Source organism: Callithrix jacchus, chromosome 14, assembly GCF_049354715.1.
Source record: "Callithrix jacchus isolate 240 chromosome 14, calJac240_pri, whole genome shotgun sequence".
Taxonomy (NCBI): domain Eukaryota; kingdom Metazoa; phylum Chordata; class Mammalia; order Primates; family Cebidae; genus Callithrix; species Callithrix jacchus.
Window position 1 is genome coordinate 50515704 of NC_133515.1, and position 12592 is coordinate 50528295.

The 12592-nt window shown below is 34.5% G+C and overlaps 1 protein-coding gene across 33 annotated transcripts in view; it reads left to right on the top strand.

Moving 5' to 3' along the window:
* Positions 1-12592, top strand: part of WDPCP (WD repeat containing planar cell polarity effector) — a 559060-nt gene that overhangs the window by 100425 nt on the left and 446043 nt on the right. For 19 of the 33 annotated variants that reach the window (XR_013526575.1, XR_013526576.1, XM_035272444.3 and 16 more), the window contains 3 exons: positions 6000-6084; positions 10209-10256; positions 11105-11143. Coding sequence is in view for 26 of the 33 variants with exons in the window: in XM_035272444.3 (XP_035128335.1) it covers positions 6000-6084; positions 10209-10256; positions 11105-11143 (172 nt within the window). In the remaining 7 variants the exon portion in view is untranslated. Of the gene's footprint in view, positions 1-2978; positions 2998-5999; positions 6085-10208; positions 10257-11104; positions 11144-12592 lie in introns of those variants that run through there. The other 14 variants (XM_078349199.1, XM_078349209.1, XM_035272443.3 and 11 more) reach the window with 3 other exon arrangements.

Sequence of the window (12592 nt, forward strand, 5' to 3'; positions counted from 1 at the left end):
TATTCTACCTATGCACCAAAACAGATTGCTTATTATTTCTCAAATAAGCCTTGCATTTTTCTAATTTACAGTTTTGGATATTGTTCCCTCCTTTCTCTCTCCCTCCCTCTAGCAAAATCTGACAATCCTGAAGTGCCCTTTGAACCCCCCAGCCCTTTGTTTATATTACTAAATTAGCATTTACCACATACTTCATATTGTTTTTGTGATTAATTTATCTGCTACTCTGATTATATGATATTTGATAGTAGAGGCCCATTCTATAAATCTGTGTATCCATGACTCAGTAAACATATGCATAAAGTGCTCAAAGTGTTTGTGATACTTAATTGATATTTAGATCTCATAATGCTCTGTGAGGTACAAATGAGCCGTTTGTTCTATCCACAGTCTTCTGCTAATACACAGCCATCTAAAATATCTTATTGATGCCATGCCAGCATTTATCCTTGTTATAATGAGGATATAGTCTAGGTATGTCTTAGCAATAGCAATGTCTTCTATTTCTTAATTCTTTCTTTGCTGTCATGTTTCACATTTGGGTTTTATTTGCCCTCAAGCTTCCTGTCCTTCCCATGGCTGCCCAAATAGCTGACTTTAGAAACCAGGGAATTACATACTTTACCCTGGCAGAGTACATGTATTTTGCAGATTTATTCAGTGGCAAGTAAACTCTACTTCTAAAACATTTTTTCAAGAGGAGATTATCAACAGTATAGTAGTGAAACTATCTTTATTTTGCATGTTACTTTCTCAAAGTTTAGTCTATGTGGTAAAATTATTCTTAAGACAAATAAATATTAATTTACTCTAATGTAGCCCAAATTGGAGTGAAGGTATTAAACACTGAAAAAACTTTTTAAGGATGTAAGGAGAAAGTAAAAAGGGGTTTTCTAGGATTCTCACATCTCTGTCCTTAAAATGTGGGCAATCATAGATTGTCTTCTCTATAAATAGAGCAGTCATCCTAAATTTATGTGAAGCTCAATTTAAATCATGCTGTTTATTGTCTCATGTAGGAAGCTTGGATCCAAAATGGCCTTCTGAGACTGTCATCAACTACCTTGTATAATTAAAGAAAAAACTGTAAAAGTTGAAAAGGTGTTTAAAAATAAATGAAGTTACATTACAGGTGACTTTTTTGTTTAGGTTTTTCATTCTACTGTTCTTTTCATTTGGATAATTCTTTTTCCGATTCAATATTTAATAGTTGGACAATTTGCTCTATATTTTATTCATTTGTTCTTTCATTTCTCCCTGTACAGTTACTTTTATTACAGTTCTATGCCATGTGCATTGGGTTTTACTGCTCAGAGAAACGTACAAGGTCACGTGGGGCAGCATTGCTTACCTTACTTTGATAGGTACCCCTACACACACCCCGTTCTGAAAATGCGGAACCCAGCATTCTTCTGAAATTATTTTCTTGTCTCCTTCAAAACAGCTATTTATGCACAAATACAATATTTGAATAATACAAGCTCAGTCTTGACTACTTCCTCCAGGCAGATTTTTCAAACCAGGAAATTACCAGCATTCTTTTTAACTAGTGGCACAGTTGAATGAGATTCAAGATGTTTAGAAGTCTTTAAAAAACTTGTGTCTTTCAAAAAACGTGCATGGCGTATAAAGCTTTAAGACTAACAAGGGTATTGATATGGTCCTCTCCCACCTTGCCCATCTAGTTATTATTATAGATTTCTACAAACTTGTTTTATTTACTCCATCAATTTTCTTTAGTTTTACATGGTCTTCCTGGCAAATATTTGAAGTTAAGAAAAAAAAGAAGGATGAATAACCTACATTTGACTATCTTTCCCCCCACCGCGCTAATGCATGACCACTTGCAAAGCCCCCTCCTTAATCTACAAGAGTTGTGACATTTTGTTAATAAACCAGTTCAGTCATCTACTAAAGGACACTGGTCATTTTATTCTCATTGCTGGACCCATTACTTGCAAATTATTGCTGCTATTTCTTCAGATGATGCAGGCCACTCCTTGACTGCATGTCTGCGTTTGCTGGATACAGATCCTGCTTTGTCTGGATATCACCACTTTTACCATTCCTGCATATTTTCTGCTGCATACCACTTCTTCTTTTGTTTTTGTTTTTTGTTTTTTGTTTTTTTTGAGATGGAATCGTACTCTCTCGCCCAGGTTGGAGTACAGTGGCATGATCTTGACTCACTGCAACCTCTGCCTCCGCCTCTCAAGTAGCTGAGATTACAGGCGTGTGCCACCATGCCCAGCTAATTTTTTTTTTATTTTTAGTAGAGATAGGGTTTTGCCATGTTGGCCAGGCTAGTCTCGAACTCCTGGCCTCAAGTGAGCCGCCCACCTCTGCCTCCTGAAGTGCTGGGATTACAGGTGTAAGCCACCTGCCCGGCCTGGTTCCCCATTCTTATATGATAGGTTCCCTGTGGGGCCACAAAGGGGTGCTTTATAAAGTAGGAGGAGAATGTCTTTTTCTTTTGTTTTCTTTTGTTCTCTGATTTTTAATGGGAAACTAGAGCAGTGTTGTTTGTACATCAGAGCATTTTGAGAAATATCTTGTACATTTTTCTCAGTCCTCCCACCACCATTGGACCTAGAAATGGATCATTGGGTATGGAGCTGGAAGAGAAGTCCAGGTCATAGACTCTATACTGTACTATGTTCAGAATTTCCCGTGTCCAAACCCAGAGAATTAATGGCTTGACTCTTGGCTTTGAAGTTCTTCACAGAGCTCATTTTACTTATTCTCCTTGAAACAGTATAATTTTTAAAAATTAATTTAGGACTTCCAAACTTAGTGAAGATATGGGGGAGTGGACCTATCAGTTTTTCAAGTAAAAGGTGTTTTTCTACCTCTTAGAAATAGCCAGTATAGATTATAATGAAAACTATACTCCACTCTCTATTTCTGTTTCTGTTATCAGGAGAAAGTTTTGACAGATTATTATAAAATTGACTCAAACTGAAATATAGAATTTCAACTGTTGTCTTCTTTTGATATGTAAGTAAAGGTGCAGTCTTTTGGTTTCTTCTGTAAAATTTCATCTATATTTAATTTACATGATAAGACATTTTTCTATAGCAACAAACAGCTAAACTTCAACCTTGTCTTATGCAGTTATCATAAATTAGTATTACTGGTATCTGAATAAAAACTAAATTGAGGAATATGATTTGTATTTTTCTAGTATAGTCTAGAAGTTGGTAACTTTAGATGCTCAGTGTTGGAGGAAGTATGTACCTGCTTTACCATATCTTTTCTTTTTTTCTTGCAGTGAAATATTAACCCATTTGCATGTCCTAATTTGAATACCTTCTCTTATGTAGTAACTTCTCCACATCTGAATGTTTTTCCTTCATAAACCATTTATTGTGCTTAGTACTTACTTATTTCATATTGTGAGATTACCAAATAAGGTCAGAGATCATATGTTTTTTTTCCATAGAAATTTGTATAGTGATAGATACACTGGTAACAGCAAGCAGCAACTGCAGTGTTAAGATAATTGAGTAAATGTATCCTGAAAGCAGTCCTGATGTAGGTACTTTATTATACCCATTTTATAGGTGGGGGAATCTTAGAAATAGAGAAGTTAGATAATTTGTTTAAGTTAGCTACTAAGCTGAGAAATTAGAATAAGAAAACAGGCAGGCAGATTCCACACATTAAGCTAAATAGATGCAAAATAAATATTTAATTCATTAACTGGTATTTTAAAACAAACATTCCAGTCTTCACATTTCCAAATGAGAAGGCTGCAGTTTACTTATTGTAATACAGTAAGTATTTTAGTTAAGAAAAAGCTTAACTGTAACATGACAATTGTAAAATAAGCCTCATAAAACTAACTGAAAGCGATTCCAAAGAACACTGCTTTGGAAACATTTTGAGTAATAGTAGGCTCACTAGAGTCACTTCCAAAGTGATAACTCTGAAAGGTAATACTCAGTTTAACTGAAGAATTAGTAACTAGTTTAATATCCATTTTTTCTCTACTGTTTGCTGATAATGAACTGCAGTCTCTCTCTTAGTAATGCAGTCCACTAGCTTTCGAACTCCGTACCTGTATGTAATGGAAGCCAGCATCTAGGTACAGTAGGGCAGATCTGGGGATTGAGGGGGTTTTTATTTCATCTCTTACCTTTAAAGGCATTTAATATAAGGAAGAAAGTAAATTCGGATCAACTCCAAATTTACTATTATAGCCTGTTTCCTCCTTACCCTTTCCAACTTCACCTTTCTGTCACTATCCACTGTGCATTTTAAGCTACTGTCAACCTTGGGTCATGCCATCTTTTTACTCAAACCACCAAATATACTCTCTCCCACAACTCTGTCTACCCCAGTACAATACAGTACTGTGATTGCAAACAGACTCTGGAAGTAGTCTGTGTAGATCCAAAGCCTACCTCCACCACCTGCTAGCTATGTGACCGCTCTATGCCTCAGTTTCCTCATTATAGGAATACTGATGATACTACCTCAAAGAATAGCTATGAGAATTAGGAGAGTTAATACATGTAAAATGTTTAGAACACGTATAGGTTATCTGTTGTTATCACCATCGTTTTCTTCCTCTTCTTTATCTCCATCCTCTTGGTCGTTGTCGTTGTCATCGTCATCGTCATCATCATCATCATCATCATCGTCATCATCATCATCATCATCATCATCAACTGGTGAAATCCTTTCCTTCTTTGAGGGCCCACTAACATTTCACAACTTCTCTGAGCCTTCTGATAGCCCAGCTGATAAGGCAGCATTGGGCCTCTCTTCTGTGCTGCCACATTTTTCTCTCTGCCATTCCAATCCCTAGCATACTGTATCTCATTAGTTGAACATGCATCTGTTCCTTGATTGTAAGTGCATTGAGGTCATATGTAAGGATGAAGGAAGGGGCAAGGCAGTTTGTACTATGTCTGAAATTATTTTGGATTATCACCCATATGGATACTATGGGAAATATTTTTAGTCACTCCTAATGTTAAAGAAACTGAATGAATTTTCCTCCATTAAAACATGTATTAAAACATTTTTCAAACTTCATCATTCAGAAGTTTACTGGAAAGAACATTTCTTTTATGATTTTTATAAAGAAAGTGTCCATAGTTTAAATTATTGTGGGTATTTCTAATATGTAGTATAACATAAATACAGTATAGTACTATATATATTTCCAGGGATACATTTGAAAATTATATAAATTCCTTTCAAACATTTGTAAAATGTTGACCTATTTTCTAATGCAGACTAGCCTTCTCCCAATCAGTCTAAATTGATGAGGTAGTACTTGATTAAAAAAAAAAGTATAGATAGTGTCCATCCCTAGCCCTTGCCATTAAAATGAGAGGAAATACAGGATGTATATTATTACTATCTTGTTTTTTCAAAAAACCCCTACAGAATAGGATAATATGGATCCATTGTGACATGCAGATTAACAAATTAAACTGAATGCTAATGTGGTTTCAGAGTTCACTTTTAAGTAATTGTATTTCTTATAATAGTAAGTATATACCATTTACCTTGCAAATTCCACTTTAATTAGCCTGTTTGTATGTGGGATATTGTAAATATTTGCTTTACATACCAAAAAATGCCCCACAAAATGTGCTCGTACTTAATAACTACCTAACAGATGTTTCCTTTCCTTAAAAATAAAACTTTAAAAAATGCTTAAATACTAAATAATTCTAAATATACTCAGAGTCTTAACCAAACATATGCTATTGAAAACCTAAATACTATATATATTCTTCTTACCACATTTTCTCAATGTGATGACATACTAAATCCAGGAAAAGAAGTGTATTTTTCCTTTTTCTAGAGTTTATTTCTGGATGGTTAACCAAGGATACACTAGAGCATGTTTATTCTAATGTACCATATTTCAAATAACAGTTGTGGCAAATGATTCTTTTTACTCTTTCTAAGGTATCTTGGTTTTATTGACAATAGAAGATAATTAATTGGCACCTATTTTTAATTATTTTTTTTAACAGGACAGAGATTCCTTCTGCCGTCAGATGTCTTTCTGCTTGACTGAACTGCACCTGTGGTCTTTGAAGAATACCTTACACATTGCGGGTAAATGAGCTCTGGATTAATTTCAATATTTTTCAAATATGTTACACCATTATAAATAAGTATTAGCAAAGGTTAGAGCCTGAATTCTCCAGCTGGAGTTGCATTCTTTCTTTATTCTTAATGAAAAATTGGTTAATGGGAAATAATTCCTTTTAATTACTCTTACTAACTTAATATTTACAGCTTGAGTTAGGTTTTTATTTTTGAAAATTAATTTTATTGGCTTAATGTTTGATCCCTCATGATACACACATGTTCAATTTTTTTCTGGGATTGTTCATAATAACATTCATAAATATGTACAGGATAGCTAATGGTAAAGACATTTCTATTTGATTTAAAATAACATTTCAAACATATAGCTAAGATGTACAGTTATTTTCATGTTCACATTTTTTGGGGGGAGGATTATATGTGTGTTTTAATAATGCTTATTAACATAGGATATAATATATTTTATAGAAAATATCTTTTAAAAAATCTTTATTATACAAAGTAACACTTGTATTTAGGAGGACAAAATTATTTATATTTCTTAGGCATCATTACAAAGAAAATGGTTTACCTTACAAAATATCGTTTTTCCATATCAAATATAGAATTAAGGATGACTGTGATATTTTCATCATTTATCTATTTTAAAATGTATTAAGATTGAAATTTCAATTAAACAAAGTAGATTTAACATTCATTTGCTTCCTGTTAAAATTCTTCTAAAATGACAATAAAGGAATAAAAATAAGGAAGGCATAAACCCTTCTGGGAGAGGGGACAACTGAAATTGGACAAATTTTAGAAGATGGGAGGAAAAGAGGAATTAGTAGAGCTGAAAAACCTGAATATAAATTGCCTGCAGAGGAGAGTTCCAATGATAGCCAATTTATGACTCAAAATTCTGGAAAGATACAGAAATTTTAGGAGCCAGATATTGTAGAAGATGGTATGTGTCATGAGACTGATGTTAAAGGGAGATGAAAGTTTGCAAAAGAAGTTGTGAGATACCTTTCATGCTGTGGAAATATTAAATTAAGGAGGCTCTAAAGTTGGGAACACCAGGGCCAGTGAGAGAAGACATGCTGAACTGAAAACAGGCATGAAATGGAAGGAAGCCTACATACTGATGGGTAATGTCTTCTTAATCCCACTTTGTTCGGAGAATATCATACCCATTTGTACACTTTGCAAGAAAGAAGGAGCTTGAGATACTCCTCTCTGGAAGGATTGCATGACCCTAGAAAGAAGGCTTATATACATAGACATTGGAGGGAGTCCTTTGGTGAAATACTTCGATCCTTGGCTGATCAGTGAAGCCCACCAGTTGGCAAGCTCTATTTGTGTACACAGGGCTTCCAGTCAGCTTTTTAGTGCCTTACTTGTAAATTCAGAGAACTAAGGATCACCAGATATTTGAGGAATATCTTCAACAGGAAAGAAAACAAAGTAAAAAGATGAATGGATTTCTGAAGAAATAGAGATAATGTAGGAAGGGAGAAAAAAAGTACAACAGAGACCTAAGAAAACATACTAAAATCCATGAAACAAGAAACAAAAACATAAGCTTCAGAAAACATTTGAAGTTATACAGATCTCTTGAAAAGTAAAAATGTGTTACAGAAAAAAATTCAAAACTCAAAGTGTAAAAGAAATCTCCTCAGAAAATAGAAAAAAGAAATTTTACCACTGGTGGAAATCTTTAAATATTTTCTTCTCTAATCATAATTGCCCATTTTTCATCTTATTCCCTTATTCTCATATATCTAGGTTTTATGCTTCTTTGAGACCATTAATCTTTTAATCCCTTGATATTCTCCTAGTCCATTGGGCCTTCTTAATTTATCTTCCTACCCAGCTTGGACCCCATGGTTGGAAGTCTGAGCTGTTCCATCTTGATCCCCTTTTACCCCTTATCTTCTGTTCATGCCCAGCAAACTCCTTTCCTGCCCTTCCATCAGTCCTAAAGTTTTCCAACCCTGTTTCTTCTATTCTGAGGCACTGAATGGTTTTAGAGAAGAATCACACAGTGGTGCATAGTAGCTCCATGGAAATAGTCTTTAACCCCAACTGCATTTTTGCAGTGCCTCTCTATTGGGACATTCTTCTGTTTAACCTTTTATGAATCCTACTTCTTTAGGACTCAGCTTTATTAAGTCACTTAGAGAAGCCGTTCCTGCTATCTGTACTAAATTAGTAACCCTATTAATGTGCTTTCATTATCCTTGATGTTTATTTTTAAAATGTTTGATATAATCACAAACTTACAGAAAAATTGTCAATACAGAGAATCTTTTTTTCTTGGAACATTTGAGAGTAAGTTGTAGTCTGATGCTTGATCACCTCCAAATATATTCGTGTGTATGTCTTACAAAAAGAATTTTGTCCTGCATTACTGTATAGCCGTCAATATTAGGAAATTAACAATGATGTACTTCAATCTAAATGGACCAGTTCACCAGTTGTCCCATCTTTGTTCTTTTTTTGGAAAAGGATTTTGTTCACAGTAACACATTGTATTGTTACCATGTTTCTTTAGTGTCCTTCATTCTTGTCATCCGTCATCCTTTTTCTTTTTTTAAGTTTCATTACCTTAATATTTTTGAAGGTACTAGGCCAGTTTTTGTGTAGGATGTTCCTAAGTTTGGTTATATTGAAATTTCCTCATAATTAGATTCAGGTTATGCATTTTTGATGGAAATATCTCACAAATGATGCTGTATTCTCAATGCATCCTATCAGGTGGTACATAATTTCAGTTTGTCCCTTTCCTGATGATACTGATAGTGTCTGCTAGGCTTCTCCACTGCAAAGTTAATTTCTTCTTTGTTATTACTAAGTATTTCGTAGGGACGTACCTTGAAATTATGTAAATATCCCATTCCTCATCACACTTTAAATATCTTATTGTATATTATCAATTATCAATAGATTAAAAAAGCCTTTTTACTGAAGTATAGTGTATGTACTGAAAAATGTAGAGATTATAAGATTATGTTGTGAACTGTCAGAATGTGAAAACACCCATAAAATTACCACCCAGGATAACAAATAAAATATCAGTATCCAAGAAGTTCTACTCATGATTTTTCCCAATCAATCCTTATTAGATGTTATTTAGTCTAGAGACATAAACTGCATTCTTTAAAATTGTATGCCTCTACAAATGGCATGATGAATAAAATAGAGCTTCAACAAGTACACACAATTAACTATTTCGAAAGACTATATTGGAAAAGTTCATTGTAGCAGTAATACTTTTTTTTGGTTTTATTCAGTTTGAGAAAGTTTAGGGCAGTCAGTCACTAGGGGGCAGCCTGTACTGCTTTCACCTCTTTGCAAACAGTTGTATACTCCTTATCCTTATGTTAGTAACTGAGAATTATTTTGCATGGAAGAAAACAAACGTTCCTTCAATGAAAGAAATACTTTATTATTCATAGATATGAAGAAAATGGACAAAATTATTTTGTTCTTTTATATTTAAATTGCAATACTTTCTTGATTAAATGAATCCTGACATCTGAGAAGCCAGCTTTGCTTCTTAGGTAGCCCCAGCAAAGTGTCCGAATTTGAGCAGGTTTAGAAGGGGTTTTCCCAGTCTAAACAAGTTTCAGATAATAATTTATCCAAAGCTTCCTCTAATATTCCCTTTCTCTTCTGCAGATTTCTCCCAAATGCCATAGGATAGGGACTAGACTCTTGAGCTGAATTGGAGAAAAGAAAACCACAACTCAGAATCCAACAGGGCATTTTCTTCCATGCACTGATTTCATTTGGCATTGCTTAGTGGCAGTTCCTTTTGGTAGCGCCCTGTGAAAAATATCAGAGGAAGTGTGAAAGAGAAAACTTGGTCTTTCTTGATTTCAGTTCTTTACTAATCTTTTTTCTCATGCCATTCTAGTTTTGTATAAATCTTTTCTCATTAGATTGATAGACTTTCCAGTTTCTGCATATCCCTAGAGTATATGAACTTATCTCCAGATGCTTTGAGCCATTTTATTTCTAGTAACAAACATAAGGAGACTGTTTTCTGCTTTTTTCCCTACCCTTTCTCCAGTATAGTATGGCTTGGTTTTTTATTCTCTGGGACTTTTAAACCACAATTTAATGTTATTTCTTCCTTTCTATAGATAGAGACATTGGGATCTACCAGTATTATGACAAGAAAGATCCACCAGGTAAAGTACATATTCTGTGCAATTAGTTTTTATTAACTAAATATTATAAACCATGAAGTACTGACCATTAAAAACCCTCTTCTTATGAGCTTTAGATAAATTCTAGAATTTTAAGAAAAGTCCCTTCAGTTCTTTAGAAAAATGCTGAGGTTGATATTGATCTGTTCTATATAAAATAAAGTAATATCGAGAAAATGCTGTAGAAGGATGAAAACTTTCATTTTACTCTTGATCAGACTGATAACAGGGCAGTCTATTCACGTGTATTTATCGGTGTCCCAGTAGAGGGCATTGTTAATGCATAGGTCCTACTGATGCTGGCCTCCTGGATCCTCACCTAATATCTGAAATAGGCATTTCTGAGTGAATGATCAATTTTCCTTATCTGATTAATCCTGTTAATCCCTGAAGTTTTATGATGGGCCAAAAGGTCTTTCTAGCTAGAGTTACTTCCTGTTTTGGTCTCTGTTGAAGTGGGCTGTGTGAGCATCCTGTGTGCTTTGCTTAGTGGTTAATAGGCTGACTTCACGGTTCTGATGACAGACTGAAGCAGCTTCTGTTCTGGGCTCTGTTGCACTTTCCTATCTGATGAGAGTGGAAGCTCAGGATATTGCTCCACCTGTTGTGCCCTTTCACTACAAATATAGGAATTATCTCTATGAAATGAAAACATCCAAATTATGGCATGTTTTTCAACTGTCCTTTAAGAACCTTAGCATAATTTATTTCAGTAATACATGTAATGTTAATAATATATGTGTACATATGAAAATACAAGGCATTATAATAAAAATAAATTCTACTTTTGTTTTTTCTTTCTATCCCTTCTGCCACAATATCCGTGACAGAGTATGGTAACTTAGAAGAAAAGCAGAAGCTGGCAGAGTGTAAGCCTACTTTATATTTTTTTGGAACTATAAAACTGAAAAGTTCAGTATTATAAAATATTCATCTGGAACAAATAGGAAACATTATTCCCTCCAAATTTCTTATAATTACAAATTCCCATTGCTTAGGAATTATGACTAACAATTGTATTCGTCAGGCCTTTACAAAATGTATGTTTATGTAAACATAAACTTTCTTAATGAGCTATATGTTATTTAGTAGATTTAAGATAATTGTACCAAGCTTAAATTAAACATTTAATTATTAATACTTTGCCAACATTGTTAACATTTCTTACCCATTTTTTTTTTTTTTTTTTTTTTTTTTTTTGAGACGGAGTTTCGCTCTTGCTACCCAGGCTGGAGTGCAATGGCGTGATCTCGGCTCACCGCAACCTCCGCCCCCTGGGTTCAGGCAATTCTCCTGCCTCAGCCTCCCGAGCAGCTGGGATTACAGGCACGCACCACCATGCCCAGCTAATTTTTTTGTAATTTTAGTAGAGACGGGGTTTCACCATGTTGACCAAGATGGTCTCTATCTGTTGACCTCGTGATCCACCCGCCTCGGCCTCCCAAAGTGCGGGGATTACAGGCTTGAGCCACCGCGCCCAGCCTTCTTACCCATTTTTAAGAAAATATTTCTAATATCAGTATTAGCATTTTATTCACTCTAGTCTTTTCTGATCTCCAGTATATAAGTGTATATATGTATATTATGACTACGAGGTAATATGGTTTTAATGACTTAAAATTAAACATACATTAAGATTTTTATGGACTGTAGCTAGAGGTGAAAATCCCATTTGTTCCCTTGTGTGGGTTTTTTTTTTTTTTTTTTTGAGAGGGAGTTTCGCTCTTATTGCCCAGGCTGGAGTGCAATAGTGCAATCTTGACTCACTGAAACCTCTGCTTCCCAGATTCAAGTGATTCTCCTGCCTCAGCTTCCTGAGTAGCGGGGATTGCAGACATGTGCCACCATGCCCGGCCAATTTTGTATTGTTAGTAGAGGCAGGGTTTCTCCATTTTGATCAGGCTGGTCTCGAACTCCTGACCTCAGGTGATCTGCCCGCCTCTGCCTCCTAAAGTGCTGGGATTACAGGCATGAGCCACTGCACCTGGCTTGTTTTCCTGTTTTTTAAATGATTGAACTGACATTTAATTTTGAAAAATACTGTGTTAGTAGCTGCAACACAGATTTAAAAATTTGCACTTACATTCTACACATCAAAATTGTTTATAGACCAAGTTCATTTGTTGAAATAAGATGTATAGCAATTCTACTCTCAAATTTAAGTATCTATGTGTACTATATATATGTATAGGCACATACAACACATACATATGCACAAATATACTTACAACTGTTATTTAGAATTATTAATTAGGAGAATCCAAAGATGAATTCATTTTTCTGATGAAATAGATATGAGTTTAACATTTTTAAATTAT